General features: G+C 39.1%; 1 protein-coding gene across 18 annotated transcripts in view; it reads left to right on the forward strand.

Annotated features, from left to right (window-relative positions):
* EIF4G3 (eukaryotic translation initiation factor 4 gamma 3) overlaps positions 1 to 21,667 on the forward strand; it is a 343,509-nt gene that overhangs the window by 297,344 nt on the left and 24,498 nt on the right. For all 18 annotated transcript variants that reach the window (XM_032301982.1, XM_032301966.1, XM_032301968.1 and 15 more), the window contains 6 exons: positions 1,186 to 1,280; positions 3,712 to 3,805; positions 5,857 to 5,974; positions 8,297 to 8,517; positions 10,254 to 10,372; positions 15,357 to 15,529. In XM_032301982.1, coding sequence (XP_032157873.1) covers positions 1,186 to 1,280; positions 3,712 to 3,805; positions 5,857 to 5,974; positions 8,297 to 8,517; positions 10,254 to 10,372; positions 15,357 to 15,529 — 820 coding nt within the window. The remainder of the gene's footprint in view (positions 1 to 1,185; positions 1,281 to 3,711; positions 3,806 to 5,856; positions 5,975 to 8,296; positions 8,518 to 10,253; positions 10,373 to 15,356; positions 15,530 to 21,667) is intronic.

The following is a 21,667-nucleotide window of genomic DNA, read 5'->3' on the forward strand; positions in this document are numbered from 1 at the left end:
ATACTGGATAGCAACAAAGAAAATCATGTATGTGAGGATCAGAAGAGCTTTTGAATAGAGAGTTTGATGGTTTACATTCAACAAATATAAGTGCCTGTCACTTAACAGGAGAAACAAAATCCCTTCCTTCATGCAGCTTACACCGTACCAGGGGGACAGACAACAGATGCTCAAATAAAATATGTAATTTTGTGAGGAAGTTAGAGTCGTGCCAGGCTTGGTGGGTAAAGGTACAGTTCTAAATAGGATGATGGTGGTGCCTGTTAAAATTCGAATTTGAGTGAAGACCTGAAGCAAGTGTTGAGGGAATTAAGCCATATGGGTATTTGGGGAAAGGTTTTTAGGCAAAGGGAATAATAAGTATAAGGCCCTGAAGTAGCATTTTCAAGGAACAGTAGGGAGGTCAGAGTGGCTGAAGCAAAGAGCATAAGGAGAGAGTAGTGGAAGATAGGGTTTGAGATGGGGGAGGCTGGATTACTCAGAGCTGGTAGGCCATTTAGAAGTAATTTGGTTTTTTGTCTGAGTGAGATGGAGAGATTAATAGGAGTGTTTTGAGTAGAGCAGTCACAGGACCTGACTTGTACTTCATTAGGGTCGTGCTGGTAGCCATGAAACAGACAGTAGAGGGCGGAAGCATTGGAGCTAGCGAAGATGTTTTTATGCTTTAAGTGTTGCTGGTGAAAACCAAAATGGTAGTGTTGGTAGTAATAAGACGGAGCTACATGCTGAATATATTGTAAAGGGTAAACTAACAAGATTTGGTGCCAAGTGAGAGAGAGAAATAGGAACAGGGTTTTTGCCTGAGCAGCTGATGGGTTGGAGAAGCAGGTTTTGGGGGAATGAGCCAAGTGTACTGTGTCATTTGACACTATTAAGTGAAGTAAACTTTGTAATAAATACTTTCCATCTGACATATCCTGAAGGGTTCTAATCATGCACCATAAACACTAGATTTGGCCCTTGTGTCAGTTAGTTTCTCCTAGGTCGGCTCTCCTGGTATTTCTACCTGATATTTTCATATCGTCCTGGATGTTAAAGAGATGGTCAGCAATGCTTTAATAATCTCTTTGGTCCTTTTCCTTGATTTTCATTGGAGCTCCTAAGTTGAAAATACTGCTTACTTACTCTGTCGCTGTCAAACTGACTTGAGGTAGATGAGAGACGTACACTCTGTTCTCCCTGCAGGTGTCCAGAGAGTGGATGAAGGGGGATGGAACACTGTACAAGGGGCCAAGAATAGTCGGGTATTAGACCCCTCAAAATTCCTTAAAATCACTAAGGTGAGTGTGACATTTAAAACACAACTTAAGACAGCCTGAGAATGTGACTCTCAAAATTATTTCTTGCTCATAGCAGAAATAGCCATATTACAGATTTTATAGGTGAGTATTTTTTTTTTTAATGCAGATGCTTTTCAACAAGCCAGTATTGTTCCGTATATTCTTACTACTCATTCCTGCTGTTCCTCTCATTTCTTGGAGAGTTTGCTAAAAGGGAAATGATGAGTTTATGATGATGAAGTTATGAGATGCTTACTGTAGGAGAGATAATAATAAAGATACTTTAGTAGCTATAAATTGTAAGCTTTATACAATGTATCCTTAGCTCTGGGGAAGAAGCAACTACCTGTTTAAGCCTAATTTGAGTTAATGGTTTGCCATATCCAAGGCCTCAAAGAAATCACAGAAGACTACTACTAGAAATCATTCTGTGATGAAGATGTAAATATTCTACCTTCCTCTCTTGAGAATCCGTGGGCGGTAAGAGGAAAAAGGTTTCTCTTAGCAGATGTTTTCAGCAGTAGAAGTTGATCACTGTAAGTCACGTGAAGAACCTTGGAGAACATAGAACAAGTGGCATTACCTTTTGTAAAAGTAAAGCTCCTACAGCCCAGTTTTACAAATCATGTGCAATTCTGGTTTGATCCTTCCTATGTCATGTACTTTGCATAGTTCTGAAAATTTGCAGCCTACCGGTAGGATACTAATAGCAATCTAAAGCTATTGTGGAATCACCAAATGAAAGAGAACTGACAGAAAGAAAAAGAGTTTGAGAAAATTGGAAGAAGATGGACTATGTCATTTTCATCTTCATGTCAAAGTATTGCTTCAGGATAGAACATTCCATCTCTAGATTGCCCTTGATTTTAATTAGCAAAGATCCTATTCTCTAAGATTCTGGTACATTCTTCTAGTTATTTATGTCTCAGTGCAGGGATTCTATTGCCAAAAACAGCTTGATTCCCATCCACTTCTGTTTCTAGCAAGAGACTTATTTTATTTTAACAAAAATCTTGTGTTAAAAAGATAATCCCTCCAATATCAACCCCAACATCTTTGAAAATTACATCAGTACTTACTAATAATACTTGTGTTTTTACATATTGTTTCCGTGCATGGATGCTATAAAAATGAATAGTGTTGGTATTAAAACTACAACATTATTAATATTGTGTAAATTGGTAAATTCTTAATAAATTTTGTGTATATTCCGATAGTTGCAGTGTAGGTACGCTACTTAAATACCCTAGAAAAAGTTGAAAGCCATTAAACAAAGGCATTGTTAACTGGGAGAGATTCGTGTGAAAGCATGTGGTAGAGCAAGGCAGCACTATGAGAATTTATGAACACTTATTGCAAAGAGCTACATTGCAGCTTTCTGTGGTATGTGTCTTCTATTTAATATTGCATTCTAAGTCCATTCATTTGTGCTGAAGTTGTGTTTGGAGGATTAAACCTTAAAGAGGCATTTTAACTTCCTGTCTAATTTCCTATATTCACTTTTTTTCTTACTGCCTTTTATTGAATACTGCAATTCCACTTCCCCATCTTTAGCTCCCACATATTGGGCTTTGCTGAAATATGAAATCTTTGTGCCATCTGACCTGTTTTCTGACAGTAATTTGAAGAGATTAATCCGTTAATTTTGTGGTATACAAAATTTATATATTCATTGGGCAACACTAGACAGGAGGAATTACTAGAAACTGCTTACATTTAGTTCAATGGTGTACCAACTTAGAGGACCTGAATGCATTCTGCAGACCATTGGTTCCAAACTGTTTTGTGGATGCTGGATTCCAAGAAAGTAGTTCAGGGTCCACCAGAATCCCATGTGAATGTGAATAGCTCCAGTTTATATTTCTTAAATTGTTATTCCAAGGAGTATTCTTTTTTTTTTTTTTTTTAAGATTTTCTTTATTCATTTGACAGAGAGAGAGAGAGAGATCACAAGTAGGCAGAGAGGCAGGCGGGGGAGCGGAAAGCAGGCTCCCTGCTGAGCAGAGAGCCCAATGCGGGGCTCAATCCCAGGACCCGGAGACCATGACCTGAGCCGAAGGCAGAGGCTTTAACCCACTGAGCCACCCACGCGCCCCCCCAAGGAGTATTCTTTTTGCCAAAGTTCACTGCACTGAAGGGGGAAAGAAGATAAACCATTCTAGGGGCACCTGGGTGGCTTAGTCGGTTCAGCAGCTGACTCCTGAATTCGACTCAGGTCATGATCTCAGGGTTGTGAGATCGAGCCCGGCTTTGGGCTCTGTGCTCAGTGAGGAGTCTACTTGAGATTCTCTTTTTCCCTCTCTCTCTGCCCCTCCGTGCCACTCGCATGCATGCTCACTATCTCTCTGAAATAAATAAATCTTTATAGGAAAAGAAGAAAAATAATTCTGGAATGATTCCTATAATTGTTTTGTGGTCACTTATGTTACAGCCCACAATTGATGAGAAAATTCAGCTGGTACCTAAAGCACAGCTGGGCAGTTGGGGAAAGGGCAGCAGTGGTGGAGCAAAGGCAAGTGAGACTGGTAAGTAAGCAGTGTCCCTTCTTGGGAACCTGGATGTGATCTGTCAATATTCAGCTTATAGCACACTCCCACAATCGTTTAATAATGGTTTTAGGAAAAGATCTATAGACGAAGGGTGCCCAAACTTACTGGTGTCCCTCTCACTATGGATCCTTCGGTATTTTAAATATTTACAATTTTTTTAGTTCAGTTAGGTTATTTAAGACTTTAATTTCTTAGGTTTCTTTGTTAAAGTTGATGTTCACTAATTCAGTATAACTGGAGAAATTACTAATACCCCAAAGGAAAAAGAAAACTCATTTCGCTAAGAAAAAGAATTGTAAAAGGAAGTTGTAAAAGAATTGGAGTGAAATATTTTCCAAAAATTTTAAACAAAAGTCACATTTTGAGAGATCAAATGTTAGATCATGACAAACACATCTTTTTAAAGCTAAGGAAGTCCGATGGAAAGTAAAAAACTTCATTGTTAACCTCCTTTCCATATTTCCCTTCTATTAAGGAATTTTGACCTTCGATTTCTTTAAATTTTAAAAAATTGTGTTAATGGGAAGCCTGGGTGTGTCAGTCAGTTAAGCGCCTGCCTTCAGTTTACGTCTTGATCCCAGGGTCCTGGGATTAAGTCCTGTATTGGGCTCCACTTCTCCCTCTGCCTGCCGTTCCCTCCACTTGTGCTCTCACTCTCTCTACAAATAAAACTTGTTAAAGATTTTATTTATTTGTTTATTTGAGGTAGAGAGAGAGTACCCAAGCAGGGGGATGTGCAGAGGGAGAAGGAGACGCAGACTTCCCGCTGAGCAGAAAGCTGGATGTGAAACTTGATCCCAGCACCCTGGGATCACGACCTGAGCCAAAAGCAGACAGTTAACCAACTGAGCCACCCAGGCACCCCTAAAAACAATTTTTTTAGGGGTGCCTGGGTGACTCAGTGGGTTAAGCCTCTGCCTTCGGCTCAGGTCATGATCCCAGGGTCCTGGGATCGAGCCCCGCATCGGCTCTCTGCTCAGCAGGGAGCCTGCTTCTCCTTCTTTCTCTCTCTCTCTGCCTCTCTGCATACTTGTGATCTCTGTCAAATAAATAAATAAAATCTTAAATTTTTTTTTTAATAAATTGTGTTATTCACTTAGGCCCACATGCAAATTTACATAATATAAATACATAGGATTTGTATTAGCTTTCAGTATTTTGTTATGTTTTTGCTCCTTCCCTGTCTACCACTCCCATCCCCTTGCCTACCTAGGATAATTTAATTATGTTTTTAAAGCAGCAAATGGGGGCGCCTGGGTGGCTCAGTGGGTTAAGCCGCTGCCTTCGGCTCAGGTCATGATCTCAGGGTCCTGGGATCGAGTCCCGCATCGGGCTCCCTGCTCAGCAGAGAGCCTGCTTCCCTCTCTCTCTCTCTGCCTGCCTCTCCATCTACTTGTGATTTCTCTCTGTCAAATAAATAAATAAAATCTTTAAAAAAAAAAAAAATCAGCAAATGGTTGTAATGAACAAAGATTTCTAAGTTTGGGGAGGTTTTTTGCAACTAATTCCTTTATTATTATTATTTAATTAACAAGTAGTATTATTAGTTTCAGAGGTAGAGTTTAGTGATTCATCAGTTGCATATAACACCCAGTGCTCATTACATCAAATGGCCTCCTTAATGCCTATCACCCAATTACCCCATCCCTCAGACAGATAAATTCCCTCTAACATTATGCTTCCAAGTATGGTCTATGGACCATGAGATTGACATCACCTTGTTAGGCTCTTTAGAAATACCCAGTCTTCCAACAATCCACCTACATCCCAAGGGAGGCAGATAAACTGGAAGCTGCATTTGAGGGGCTCCTGGATTACTCAGTGGGTTAAGCTTCTGCCTTTGGCTCAGGTCATGATCCTGAGGTCCTGCTCAGCGGGGAGTCTGCTACTCCCTCTCCCTCTCCGCTTCTCCCCACCACTCATGCTCTCTCTCAAATAAATAAAATCTTAAAAAATAATATTAAAAGCAGCTGCATTTTAGTCATGTGATTTGTATTTTTTTCCCCCTCAATCCTCAACAACTTTAGATGCCTTACGGTCCAGTGCTTCCAGTTTAAACAGATTCTCTGCTTTGCAACCTCCAGCACCTTCAGGGTCTACATCATCTACGCCTTTAGAGTTTGATTCCCGACGGACCTTAACCAGGTAAGAAGCCTACTCCTTGTTAACTCAGGACTGACCTACTTGTCGATGTCTATTCTCTCTCTATCATTCTCTCTCTCTCTCTCTCTTTCATACACACACACACACACACACACATACACACACACACGCCCACAGAGACTATGATAATCATCTTTATGACATGGATGCCTTTTATCCCTAAGGTTGATTTTCTTTTCCTGCTTTGATCTTCACATTTTGTAATTTCCAAGATAAGAACATAATTGAGTGGAAGATTTGGGATGAGGTGGAAAAAAAGAGCAGGTTACCTGGAAAATTTCTAATAGTTTGTTTCTTAAGAGACCAGACCCACCCAAATAGCCCTGGAGGCCGGTGCCAGGCTTGCTAAACTAAAGTCTCAGTATGCTCTAGATTGGACTCACACTTCGAAGCACATGAATTAAAGGGCATAATAGCCTATCCATATGTTTTTCTGTCACACTGGTCTTCAAGTTATATTTGAGGCTCTCCTTTGTTTCTCACTATTCTCTGTATTGTCTTTCTATTTTCATTTTGTAAGACTGATACAGTGAAGTGTTCTATTGGTTGGTTTACAAAGAATGAATAAAGACCTGTAGAATAATGACAGAAAACAACATTTTTTATTTTCTAAAATTTTAAGTTTTTAAATTTTATTTATTTATTTATTTATTTATTTATTTATTTTAAGATTTTATTTATTTTATTTGACAGAGAGAGATCACAAGTAGGCAGAGAGGCAGGCAGAGAGAGAGGGAGGAGGAAGCAGGCTCCCTGCTGAGCTGAGAGCCCGATGTGGGGCTCAATCCCAGGACCCTGAGATCATGACCCAAACTGAAGGCAGAGGCTTTAACCCACTGAGCCACCCAGGTGCCCCTAAATTTTATTTATTCAAGTAATCTCTTGTGTCTAACATGGAGCTCAAACTCACAACCCTAAGATCAAGAGTCACACAATCTACCAACTGAGCCAGCCAGGTTCCCCTCAAAAATTTTGATTTAAGCGCTTTTAGTGCTGAAGTTGCTTTAAGCTCTGAAACTTTCTTTTTTATTATTGTAATCAGTTTGACCAGGTAGACTTTATAAACAATGTTAACTGTTCCCTTGGCTTCTGCAACAAAATATACTTAGCCTAATTCAGATTTTAATGATGGCTCAGATTGCCATGAAGCATCATTTGTGCTCTTGAGGTATTTGTGGCTCTTTACCCTGCCATAAATTTCCCCTGATGGTTCTGCGTTTTGGGTACTCGTTTGTGTATGTTCTTTCAGAGGTTAGATCATTGTTGTGCCTCTAGTCATTTCTCTTCTCTTCCTTTTAATTGACCTGATCTGTTATGGCCCAAGAAACTATTTGCCCAGCTGATTAGAATTGTCTAAATAGGGAGTTTAGTGATTAAATAGGGAGATTTTGGAAGATTATCTCTTAATAAAATGTGACTTTGGCCTTTCAGAATCTACTTCTGGGGTGCCTGGGTGGCACAGTTAGTTAAGTGTCCGACTCTCGATTTTGGTTCAGGTTGTGATCTTAGGGTCATGGGATCAAGCCCCAGATTAGGCTCAGTACTCAGAGTCTGCTTGGGACTCTCTCCCTCTGCTGCTCCTCCCCTCTTCACTCTTAGTCTAGTACACTTTCTCTATAAAATAAATCTTTTTTAAAAAAATTACTTCTACTTGGTTCTCAAAATATTTTACTTCTATTTGAAGTTTCTGAATAAATTCTGTAATTTGTAAGTTAGTGATACCATGTTTATTTGGTATTCTGTCTCTCAGTTTTTTAGCTCATACATTCATCACTATCTTTATTCTTAAAAAATTTTAAAAACTAAAATAAAGAGATGCCATTGGCATTTTAAAATTTTAAGTAGTATCCCTTTTAACATGTGTGAAAAAAGTAAAAACATGCTTAACATTCTCTTGAAAGCACTGATTCCACTTGTTTATATAAATACAGTTTGAAGGGGCACCTGGGTGGCTCAGTGGGTTAAAGCCTCTGCCTTCGGCTCAGGTCATGGTCTCAGGGTCCTGGGATCGAGCCCCACATCGGGCTCTCTGCTCTGCGGGGAGCCTGCTTCCTTTTCTCTCTCTGCCTGCCTCTCTGCCTACTTGTGATCTCTGTATGTCAAATAAATAAATAAAATCTTTTTTAAAAATAAATAAATAAATAAATAAATACAGTTTAAAGTATAATTTGGTGCCTCACACCTTTGAAGTTATGTTAAAAAAAATACTCTGCATACTTTTAGAAACTCTAAGTGTTATTTTATAATTTGAATATTTGGGGAAGGGGTGATCTTTCTTCTGAAAAGTGTATTTTGTCTTTTAAGTCGTGGAAGCATGGGCAGAGAGAAGAATGACAAGCCCCTTCCATCTGCAGCAGCTCGTCCCAATACTTTCATGAGGGGCGGCAGCAGCAAAGACCTGTTGGACAATCAGTCTCAGGAAGAGCAACGCAGAGAGATGCTAGAGACCGTAAAACAGCTTACGGGAGGCATGGATGTGGAAAGGAGCAGTGCTGAGGCTGACCGAAACAAGGCCCGTGAGTCAGGTGAGAGACTTGATACATACAGGAAGGAGATTTGGGCCTTAAATATGGAACAAAAAATGCAGAGGAGACCTTGTGCCTGTGTAGATTTCAGAATCAATGTGTGATAATGACACAGTGGTGTCTTCAAAGGTAAAGGGCACCTAAGTAGTTCTGTAACATCGCTCTCATTTCTCAGGTTATCCCTTTGTTCAATAATTTGTAAGTTTTCTGCTTTCTGTAGTAAATATGATGGTTACGAGGGCCACTTGCTGTATTAAGCAATCTGAATTTCTTACAAGTTTTCAAAATAACAACTCACTATGCAAAAAATAAATAAATAACAGCTCAGTGTGCATTAGAGTGCATATATGCTTTGTAGGGCCCTCAAGTGTCTGAAAATTCTCACATTATTGTGCCACTGCAAGGCAAACCTAAGAGGAAATATCAGATCATCTTTTGTTACCTTAGTCTTGGTAACTTCTGTGGTTTTTGTGTTTGTTTAGCATGTGTATGATTAGAGGACCAACTCCAGTAATGCTCTAAAAATTACTATCATGAATATAACCTATCTGTGTTTCTGTTTCCTCATCTGTTATATGGGGATAGTAAATGTACCTGTAGAATTATGGTAAAGATTAAATGAGAAGTTAAAGCAGGTAAATACTTAGAACATTATCTGATAAACAATAGATTTTTCAAAAGGTACTAGATGTCATCATGATATGATGATGATGGCAACAATGAAAAATAGTTTAAATGTAATTTTCAGCATTCTTAAAATCTTAATTTTGAAGTAGTACTGGTTGTTTATAAGATTTTTATAGTTTTCAAATTCGTTTCAGTATTTAAATTATGTTTCCTAACTATAATCTCTAAATGAATTCAAAGACAAATTGAAATGTCTTCTCCCAGCTCTAGACTTCAGATCTTTTAGCTTTAGGGGCATGTGGCTTTCATATCTATGGTAGGTATTTGGGGAACATAACAAGATAAGGCATGAAAATATCAAGTGTGTAGTAAATAATATTGCACAGCTGCCCTCTGCAAGTTTATTGTCTGGGTCATTTGCTTTATTCACTACATGCACACTTACCACCTAGTGAATTGTGGGCCCTGGATCTCTACTCTCAGCCTTCAGTCATATACAAGTACAGACTGAGAAAAGTGCTATAGAGGAGAGGAGCAGAGTTCTAAGAGAGTACTTGACAAGGGAACTAGCTAGAATTGACACAGAGGGATGGGAAGGCTTCTCTCAGGTCCAGTGGACCAGTAGGAGTTAAAATAGGTTTATAGGGAGGGATGGGTATGGAGCAGAGAGAAAGAGCATTCCAACCAAGAGGAGTACTGTGAGAAAAGGAGTAGTAGGCAGGTAGAACCACAGTATGATCAAGCAGCGGCCGAAGGCCAGTGTGGTTGGAGCTCTGTTTGTGGTTGTGGAAGCTTCATGTGCTCTTCATCATTGAAGCAGTGGAGAAGAATCAAAATGCAGAAAGGAACAAAAAGGCTTTAATTAAAAAAGTTTACCATATCTACATACTCTTTTAATTATAGAATATGAAGTTACTTAGTGTGTATCTATGCTGTGATAAACATTTTTCTTTTCTGCTTTTAGATGTCTTCCCTTGTCAAATTTGTGTCTGTTTTAATGCTTTTATGGGAAAATTAATGTAATAACACATAAATATTGTCAGCTATAATCCCACCACTTTAATGATAATTTTTGTCATTTTTCCTTTTACTTTTTTTAACCTCACTAGTAGTGAAACCAGAAGTTCCAGCAACATCAGTTCCTGACAAACCTGCATTGTCAGAATTGGAGATGGAGAAGAAGTCCAAGTCTATTATTGACGAATTTCTACACATTAATGATTTTAAGGTAATGAAATTTTAAAAACAACAACAATAACACAGAAAGCCCCATAACAGATACAGTAACTTTGTTCTGGTCTAGTAAGTCTCTTGTCAATAAGACTTACAGGAAGTAATCCAAGTCCCACACAGTTCAGTTTGCACAACTCTGATGCATCCTTGCCAACTATTCTCTTTTAAGTTGATTACAGAGTTCCCAGGATCGCACGGCAAGCAGGAAGGGAGAATGGACAACAGTCTATCCCTGCGGTTGGAGAACCACACTTGACTTTGATACTAATAAACAAAAAACAGCACGTTACCATTATTAGGAATTTCTGTCTCCCTCTATATTGCCTCCCATGAATTTTATCATGGGAATCATTTTATCATCATTCTTGTGTTAACTTTGAAGTGTGACTGGTGTTACTTTTTATTTATTTCATAAATGGAAAACTGAGGCACCAAGGAGTAAGCACTGTGTCAGGGTCAAATAACCTAAGTGAAACATTCAAGAAATGAAAGATTCAAACATTGAATCTGCCATTCTTTAGCCCTAGCCTTCTCTTTGAGCTTTATTTTAAGATGGTAGTGAGTGAGATAGACCTACAGTGCTCGACTTTATGAGCTCTGTAGTCTCATGGAAGAAACAGATCATTAAGACTTAACTCCACAGGTAAGTATTTAAACTGTAGTTATAATAAATGCCAGTAGACCTATGGGTCTTGGGAAGATCATATAATAGGACCTAGTTTAGGGATCCGAAATCAGCAAAGGCTTATCTTTAAATTGTCAGATATATTAACTACTTTTACTTTAGCATTATATTAAAAATTCTTTCAAGCTTACTTGTTCTCTTGACAGTGTAGTCATTACCTGCTTTCTCTACTTAACAGTCACCTTGGTTAACCAGACCTAACTTTCTAAAACCCTCAGTCCTCTGAAGTTGTCCAAAATTGAGAAGTACCAAGAAATTTTGATGATGAGCCAGGTAGTTTGGGAAAATATGCCCCATCAGTGAGCAACAAATACTCAGAAAGGAGAAAAGTATGACCCTATGATGAACTGAAGACATGGCAGGGAGGTGTGGGGAAGACCTTAGCAACACCTAAGTGTGAAAGGAGAGCTCTCTGAAAAATCATTAGCCCTAGGCCTGGCCTGCAGGATGCAAGAACCAGAGTTAATTAGGCCTCAGGAATTTCTTTTCTCTTTCTTTCTTTCTTTCTTTTTTTTTTTTTTTTAAGACTTTAATTTGTTTGATAGAGAGAGGGAGAGAAAGAGAGCACAAGCAGGGGGAGCGGCAGGCAGAGGGAGAGAGAGAAGCAGGTTTCCCACTGAGCAGAGAGCCCAATGTGGGTCTCAATCTAGGATCCTGGGATTACGACCCTCGCTGAAGGCAAATGCTTTTCTTTCTTTCTTTCTTTCTTTTTTTTTTTTCATTTGAGAGATCGAGACAGAGCACAAGCAGGGGGAGAGGCAGAAGCAGACTCCCCGCTGAGCTGAGAGTCCCATGTGGGACTCAGTTCCAGAACCCAGAGATCATGACCTGAGCCAAAGGCAGATGCTTAACCAGTTGAGCCACTCAGGCACCCAAGGACTCAGGAATTTCACTGTACAATGTATAAAACAGCTCTGCTGTGAATGATGATAAGAACCAAGTAATATTATTAGCCATTGTGAGGGCTTACTATGTGCTAGATGTGCTGTTTTACATATTTTATATGTATTAGTTCATTTAGTCCTTAGGAGGATCACCCTCCTGATGTTAATACTATTATAATAGCCATCTTAGAGATAAGGAAACTGAGAGGCAAAGATGTAAAATAACTCTCTCTGAGTCATGCTGCTGCTATGTGGCTGACTCTGGATTTAAAATTAGTTTTCTAGGGGCTCCTGGCTGGCTCAGTCTGTAGAGCATGTGACTCATTGTCTCAGTGTCCGGAGTTTGAGCCCCACAGTGAGAACAGAGATTCCTTAAGAAAATAAAAATGGGGCACCTGGCTGGCTTAGTTGGGAGAACATGCAACTCTTGATCTCAGGGTTGTAGGTTTGACTCCCACGTGGGGTGTAAAGATTACTTAAAAATAAAATATTTTTTAAAAATAATAAAATTAGGTTTCTAGTTTTAGAGCATAGACTGTATCTTATTACCTTTAGCATATCAGTATGTTGTGCTAAAGGCTTACAGAGCACATCCTAAGGAAGAGATTTTTCTAGCATCTTAGTAGGTGCTATTATAAAAATTGGGGTGCCTGGGTGGCTCAGTTGGTTAAGCAGCCAACTCTTAATTTTGGCTCAGGTCATGATCTCAGGGTCCTGAGATTGATCCCTGAATCAGGCTTCCTGCTCAGCTGGGAGTCTGCTTGAGGATTCTTGCTCCCCTTCCCTTTGCCCCTTCCCCAGCTCATATTCTGTCTCTCTTTCAGATAAATAAATAAACAAATCTTTTTAAAAAAAAAAATACAAATTAATATTTATTGACCCTTTGTTTTGTGTTTGGCAGTGTGTCCCGTCCTTTTCTTATGTGCATTCCTCACAGTAACTCTATGAGGAGAAGTTAAGACTGAAAGATTGTTACACTCCTAAATTCACCTAGTAGTAAGAAGCAAAGCCAGGATTCAGACCTACATTTCTTTGATTCTACACCCTGTGTCTTTAGCCTTTGTGATATATAGTTAATTGAGTATCTAAAATGTGCCGGCCACATTTTGGGGAAGACTGCTTGGATATTCTGTAGTGTATATAGTGAACAACATAGTCTGCTTCTGTGGGTCAGTTGTGGAGCTTACCATCTAATGAGAGGTACAGAGCAGCCCTAAAGATAGCTAATAAATATGTGCAGAAGTAAAACTAGGTGATACGATAGCCCATGATTAGTCACGGAGACCATCGGAGTTCAGCTGAGTACTGAGTACTGAATGATAAGATTCAAATCATGAGAAAATCAGGGAAAGGACAGGATTATGAATAGCTGAGACATTAAAAGTACCATGATACTGGGGCGCCTAGCTGGCTCAGTAGAGCATGTGACCCTTGATCTTGGGTTTGTAAGTTTGAGCCCCATGTTGGGTATAGAGATGACTTAAAAATAAAATTATTGGGGTGCCTGGGTGGCTCAGTGGGTTAAAGCCTCTGCCTTTGGCTCAGGTGATGATCCCGGGGTCCTGGGATCGAGCCCCGCGTCGGGCTCTCTGTTCAGCAGGGAGCCTGCTTTCCTTCCTCTCTCTCTGCCTAATTGTGGTCTCTGTCTGTCAAATAAAGAAAATCTTTAAAAAAAAAAAGGGTCTTTAAAAATAAATAAATAAATATAAAATTATTATTATTAAAGGAGTCCAAAGAGACGTCATGCATCCTGACATTGGATATTGGAGTTTCAGTTGTATCCAGAACAACAACAAATAGCTATGTTGGACATGTGGGGACAGTTGTGGGAATTTTGAATGTATACTATATATCAGATAGCATTTTTTTCCAAGATATTATTTATTTATTTGAGAGAGAGAGTGAGGGAGAGCATGAGAGGGGAGAGGGTTAGAGGAGAAGCAGACTCCCTGCAGAGCTTGGAGCCTGATAGGGGACTTGATCCCAGGACTCCCAGATCATGACCTGAGCCAAAGGCAGTCACCCAACCAACTGAGCCATTCAGGCACCCCATATATCATTTTTTTAAAGATTTATTTATTTATTTTAGAGCAAATAAGCCTGAGTTGGGGGAGGGGCAGAGGGAGAGAATCTCAGGCAGACACCCTGCTGAGTATGGAGCCGAATGCAGGGCTCCATTTCACCACCCTGAGATCCCGACTGAGCCAAAATCACAAGTCAGATGCTTAACTGACTAAGCCACCCAGGCCCCCCATCAGATAGTATTTTTTAAAAGATTTTATTTATTTATTTGACAGAGAGCAGGCAGAGAGGCAGGCGGCGTGAGGGGGGAAGCAGGCTCCCCACTGAGCAGAGAGCCCGATGCGGGGCTTGATCCCAGGACCCTGGGATCATGACCTGAGCCGAAGGCAGCCACTTAACCCACTGAGCCACCCAGGCATCCCTCAGATAATATTCTTATTGACATTATATGGATATTAAAATTCTTGCATATATGTAAAGAGACCTAACAATTGATGAATCACAATTGAATTAAGCAAAGATGTGTACATTGTACTATTCAATTTCTCTGTAGTTTGAAAGTTTTTTAGATTAAAAAGTGGATGTGGGGGAGGTATGAAATAAAATAGCAGAGGGGAAATAAAGCAGCAGTGAGAAACCTAGATGTGCCTTCCTCCCTTCCTCAATCAGGAGGCTGCCCTTCTCATGTGCATCTTTCCTCTCAGAAGAGCTACTCTCTTCACAAGTTCAACCAAAGAATTTTGGATTCAGACAAAGTTGAATACCTGAGGGCAGGGAGGTACACTGCTATATTGGTGATTCAGCAACCCTGGCTGCCTGGCTTCAGAGAGACAGACCTAGCCAGATCCCCCTATGCTAAGGACCATTTCACAAGTCCACACCCCCAAGAACTTCCTAAAAGGTTTTAGTACTTAAGCTAACCATATTAACTTTCCTATAAAGAAAGACCTTCTTCACTGAAGATTTTGCAAATATTAACAAACAAAATTATCTCAGTTGCCACATTGAGTCATTTGACTCATAATATTGAATCTGTTTTGTAATATGCCATGTTTAGTTTTTTAAATGATCATAACACAGGTAAACATTTTGTAGAAAAATATATTTTTGATTCTGGTTCTTTGAGTGATCTTTAGTAAAATTGTTAACCTAAATATATTACCCTTGTAAAGATCTCTATTCTGTTGTTTTTTAATATGGTTAATATCGCCCATGTCAGCCTGCAATTTATTGAGCTCTGTTAATGTTTAAAAAAATATTTGAAGACTGTCTTGTTTGTGGAGGTTTCTCCTGACTTTGTCGTTAAGTGTAAGATTTTAAACTTATTTTTAACACTCTGGTAATGGGATCCAGGTTTCAGAGTAAGCTCTTATTTGCTGTTTGAACAGGAAGCCATGCAATGTGTGGAAGAGCTGAATGCCCAGGGCCTGCTACATGTGTTTGTGAGAATGGGAGTGGAGTCCACCCTGGAAAGGAGCCAGATCACCAGGGATCACATGGGCCAATTACTCTATCAGCTGGTACAGTCAGAAAAACTCAGCAAACAGGACATTTTCAAAGGGTCAGTATCCTCCTCAAGAGTGATATTCAGTTTCTAGGCTCTTGAGCAGTGGTTAATTTTAAAAGTACATTTTTAACCATTTATTTTCATAGAGTAAAATTATGTCCAGTATAATGTGTTGATGTATAATATGTTGATAGTATGTTAGTGGATATGATGGCATGTGGTAGATTGTGCTAGGGCATAAAGGTTATCTCCTGGTTTCCAAAATTTTACTGTTAGATCTGTATTATGGTATAAGTAAGGTACCAGAGACCACTTAATCTTGGGGAATCTCAGGCCCTCACCAGCCCACTTAAATGGTAACTGTGCATATTCTTTGAGGAAAACGCTTTTTTTGTGTGTGGAAAATCAACTTAAATCTAAAACTTTCAATAAAATGTGGTTATTTTGCCAGTGAATGCTTGTCTGCCCACTTTAGCCCCCTAGAAGGAGGTTAACTCCAAACTGTTAATGATTTAGTCTGTTTCAGATTGGTTTCATTATGAGTCTTGTTGATGGCTCTTTTGAAGAAGTCTAGCTATCAGTAGTGTTGTTTACTCATCAGATCAAGTTCTGATATGTTTGTGATCATCATATGTGCATGGATTCTTTGTGATATAGCCCAGAATCTTACCCAGGCTTAGGTTCTGAAATCAATGTTTAAGGTGAAAATTGCATATAGTAAAAAATTCATTTTAGGAGCCGTGTTGTGCAAATGTAAACATAGAAACACATCCAGCACTGCCAGGTGCCCACTCTCTAATCAGTTAGGAACTACAACCTCCTGAAGGCTGAGCATCAGATTCATATTTCATTTTCAGCATAAATGTTCATTGGGTAGAATGGCAGTAAGAATTCTGCACTACTTATTTTTCTCTTTGTAAACCATTTTGGCCAAGCTCATAGTACATTCTTGTAAATTAAATGCACCTGTGTTGAAATGCCACTGTATGTCTTACAGATATGGTCAACCCTTTCGAATAAGGTAACCATTAAATGCCAAAGTTGATCGTATTTAGGAATAATTACTCATTTGATTTTGTGAGGAACTATGACAGTGTCTTCAAGGTCCTAGAAAATACATACTTGCCCTTAGGATAATTAATAACTTGTCTTTCAATAAGTCTTTTAATAACTTGTCTTGCAATAAGGTAGTCTGTGATAAATTCAGTAAAAGACTAGATTAAGGTCTTCTTAGAAACTGTGGCTAAAGTTAGTTACTATGATTCTTGGCCTTTAAGACCTAAATGGTTTCCGAGTTTCAGAAAGAGAAATCAGTTCATTCCAATAATCAGCCTGTGTAAATAGAGCAAATGAGGGTATCCGTGCCCTCACAAATTTTCTGTGCCTAGCCAACTTGAAATTATAGTTTCAAACCTTGAAAACTATAGTTGAGGACACAATTATATTAATTTGTAAATATTTGCTTCTTTCTCATCTGTTATGATGTATTCACCAGATAATTTTACAAATGAGAATGCTAGATTACTATTTGCCCTTTCTCTCTTTCTTCAAAGTATACTCTTAAGTTTATTTGTATCTAGAAAGACCCTAGGAAGTAGAGTCTAGCTTCATGGCTAGCTTGATTTCTTGGCTACCTCAGATGTTGGTATTTTCCTTTGGGGGATTCTTTGAGGAAAAAGTCTCATACTGAGACACTTTCTACTTTTCTACTGAGACACTGTCTACACTTTCATGGGTGGTGATGCTGTTGCTACTGCTGGCAATAAAACCACCATCTTTTATTTATACTGAAAATGAAATGAACACTTCTGTATCTCAGTATCTACTTCATCTTCCTCTATCCCTACTTCCTTCCGCATGGCTCTAGACCTTGCTTTTAATACTTTTTTAGACCTAACCATGCCATCCTTAGGCCAAAACCCCTATGAAGACCCCTGTTTTTTCCTAAATCGAGAGGCCCAGCAGTTTTTTTCTAAGATGAACACAAAGTGATAGCCACTTGTCATTTTCCACCAAGAGCTTTCTTGCAAATAGATCAGAGTTTCTCATTTACTTCTAAAGCCCAAATTATAAATAGTTCATACTGTCCAGAGAGGCCATTTCTTTTCTTTTCTTTTCTTTTTTTAATTAACATATAATGTAATATTAGCCCCAGGGGTACAAGTCTGTGAATCGCCAGGTTTACACACTTCACAGCACTCCCTTAGCACATACCTTCCCCAATGTCCATAACCCCACCACCCTCTCCCTACCCGCCTCCCCCGCGGCAACCCTCAGTTTGTTTTATGAGATTGAGTCTCTTACAGTTTGTCTCCCTCCCGATCCCATCTTGTTTCATTTATTCTTTTCCTACCCCCCAAACCCCTACATTGCCCAGAGAGGCCATTTCATTTGAGCCACAAAAATACCCTGAGACTTTTGTCTCTTTAGTCCCAGTATCCAAAGACCTCTGTCTTTACATAGCATTGTGGGCAAACATCTAAGGTCAGCTTCCTAGGATGTTGCTACCCCGTAGATGCCAATTTCTAAGCAGTTAATGTCTTTGTTTTTGTTTTAAAGATTTTCTTTATTTGAGGGAGAGCACAAACAGGTAAGGAGCAGAGGGAGAAGCAGACTTGAGTGGCGTGAGGGGCAGAGAAAGAAGGAGAAGCAGGGAGCCCGACGTGGATCATTACCTGAGCTGAACACAGGTGCTTAAGTGACTGAGCCACCAAGGCACCCCTTCCGAGCAGTTGTTAAAGCTGTTTCTGCCCAGCTCCCCAAGCCAGAGGTGATGTAAGGTAGAAGGCCTCCCTGTTTACTGGGCCCTGATTAGCCAGCTATTAATCTGCCATTTCTTCTATAGAACCCTTCAAAGTATGCACTGCTACTAAATTCTGATACTAGATAGAAGCTTAAAATAGGCAGTCTGTGTCATATTGTTTACTAGATAGTTTATCAACGCAAAGCATAATTGTTGCTGAGTGTAAAACATAATCCCCATGGGGCTACTGGGTGGCTCAGTCAGTTAAATGTCTGACTCTTGGTTTCTGCTCAGGTCATGATCTCATGGGTTGTGAGATGGAGCCCTGCATAGTCTCCACACTCATTGTGGAGTCTGCTTGAGATTCTCTCTGCCTCTCTCCCTCTACCCCTCCCCCTGCTTGTGCTCTAGCTGATTCGTGTGTGCTCTCTCTTTCTCTCTCAAATAAATAAATAAAGCCTAAACAACACAAAACAAAACAAAAGCATAGGAGCACCTGGGTGGCTCAGTCAGTTAAGAGCCTACCTTTGGTTCAGGTCATGATCCCAGGGTCCTGGGATCAGGCCCGACATCAGGCTCCCCTTTTGGTAGAAAGCCTGCTTCCCTCTTTCTCTGCTGCTCCTTCTGCTATGCTCCTCTGTCTCTGTCAAATAAATAAATAAAATATTTTTAAAAATATTCCCACAAAGGTGACATCAAGCCATCTTGAAATTCTCAGGACTTAAATCTGAATACTTTATGATGCTAATTAGGTATGTTGGTTGGTAGATATGTGTTATTGTATAGATAGATGTATTGCATACAGTGTTGATACATTCATTCTATAACATGGCTTTGGAAGACTTCATTCTTAAAACTATCTAGTAAAAATAGTTGTGTACAGTTCACTATTAGCCATGGAATTGGAATCTATTTGGAAATTTAATAAACAAATGAAAACCAGGATGATAAAAATTGGAGTTGTCAATAGACACACAATATGTACCTTTAGAAAGTTTGATGTATTAGTGTTTCACTTTGGGAGATATTTGTTAGAGAGAAAATTCTTATTTCTTTGACTACTTTGGGCAACTTTTCCTGCCACTTAGGGCAATTCTACCCCACTATTTAAAGCTTACACAGACATGCAGACTTAAGTTTCAGATGCAGAATTGCAGAAGTGCAAATTTTTTTAAAAAATTGCAAAGGTGCTGGTTGACAGTAGAGACCACGTTTGCTTATACAGGTAAGAGCTAGCTTAAAAACTCTTCTTTGGGGGCACCTGGGTGGTTCAGTGGGTTAAAGCCTCTGCCTTTGGCTCAGGTCATGATCCCAGAGTACTGGGATCGAGCCCCACATCGGGCTCTCTGCTCAGCAGGGAACCTGCTTTCTCCTCTCTCTCTGCCTGCCTCTCTGCCTGTGATCTCTGTCTGTCAAATAAATAAATAAAATCTTAAAAAAAATAAAAACCTCTTCTTTGTAGTGATCCTTTGAATATGATACTAAAGTGTAAGAAGCGTTCATCCTCATTTATTTCTTCCTTTTACCTGTAGTTAGATTCTGTTATGACCAGTGATAATAATGCTTAACCTGTTTGATTTTTAGATGTCCTTACTGTCTCTCTCTTGTTTTTCTATATCAAGATATATATTTTTTAATTATCACAGTGGAAATTGTGGGAGATGCTGCTGATAATACCATTTCCAATTATGAAAGATTGCCTTTTCAGATTTCTGAACTTCAGTGAACTAAAGAAAAGGTTTTTTTGTTTGTTTGTTTGTTTGTTTTACTTTTAACCATACCCCTTTAATTAAATTTTAGATAGAAACTCAGTCTCATAAAGTGAGTAAAAGTAGAGCCTCTGTAATTGAGATGAGGGAGGGATGCTTAAAGTCCCACCTCTGGACTTCCCCAAAGTTTAGTCCATTGGATGTAATGGTCACTATGTACCAAGAAGCAAGATTATGGTGTAGCTCTGTCTCATTCATTCAGCCAGCAGAAAATGTGTATTATACAAGGCATTGTTACAGGCCAAAGACATAAAGATAATTACCTAGGGACTTTTATACACCATATGTTTTTCTTTTTTTTTTTTTTTTTTAGATTTTATTTATTTATTTGACAGAGATCACAAGTAGACAGAGAGGGAGGCAGGGGGTGAGGGAAGCAGGCTCCCCACTGAGCAGAGATCCCGAAGTCACAAGGCTCAATCCCAGGACCCTGAGATCATGACCCAAGGCAGAGGCTTAACCCACTGAACCAGGCGCCCCACCATGTGTTTTTCTTTAAAAAATGTACAAGATGATTTAGGACCTGTAAGTCTGAAAAGAAATAAGCCTCTTAACAAGCTTTTTCTATAGAAACCCTGTGTTCAGCCAAATATGTTTTTTATCAGCAGTATGGATTTGACCAGTGGTTGTGTTCTAGACACTGTCTCGTGATGTACTGACTAATCAAGAAATAGAAAACAAAGGCAAGAGTATGGGTAGATGTCTTCTAATTGTAATATGAAGTGAAAATCACAGATCTACTGCTGAGAGACCCAGATAGCTACAGTTGTCTCATGGGCTCATTAAATAGCTTAATCTATGCCACTAAGCCATAGAACATGAATTGACATTATAGACTCCCAGAAATCGTGGAGTCCAGCCAGATAATGTGCCATCAGTGGCACATTAACTGAGCTTAAAGTGTGCACATAATGAGAGAATAGTTAAGTTATCTGTTGTACAGCAAGTAGATTTCAAATCATTATGAGCTGTGAGGCCTGAAAGTTGGTGTTAAGGATTCATGAAGCCCAGAGTTAAGTAATGTCGCAGAGCTACAAACTTTTGAAATGGCACCTTCAGAAGGGTGACCCTGCCTTATAGTGGTATCTCTTTTTAAGTGAGAATTTTTAATGACGTGTAGACCCGTATGGTAGGTACACAGAGTGGCGTGCTCTAGCTAAGACTTGAACTATAGTGAAAAAAGCACACATTTTCTGTATGCAGAGATATGGAAAGCTGTGAAGACAAATATACCTGCCCATGCCCCAGCACTCACTCATCCCTTTCCTTAAATTACCTGTATGTCCTTGTAACTATATGTATGTCTCCTTTATTTAAATTTACTTTTGTTTTTGTCCTTTTTAATATGCTGTGACTAATTCACAAAGTCTTGAATTAAACGTTTTTATATTAATAAATGAATAGCTGTGGATTTTTCACCCTAATTAAATCTGTACTTATATTTTGTATTTGACTTTCCACGTTTTTATATTTAAATCCCATTTATTTTTTTTCCACACTGAAAAAAATTTCATAGCATGAAATCCTGAAACCATTAGCTTTTATTTAAAGGTACAACAGTTTTTAATATGTCATAATGATAATATTATTAGTAATGTCATCAGACTCTTTTATATCCAATCAGTTTGTTTCCCTCATTGTATGCTCCTCAAGGACAAGGGTGTTTGTCCTTTCTTCTCT

This window comes from Mustela erminea, chromosome 10 (genome assembly GCF_009829155.1).
Source record: "Mustela erminea isolate mMusErm1 chromosome 10, mMusErm1.Pri, whole genome shotgun sequence".
Lineage (NCBI taxonomy): Eukaryota > Metazoa > Chordata > Mammalia > Carnivora > Mustelidae > Mustela > Mustela erminea.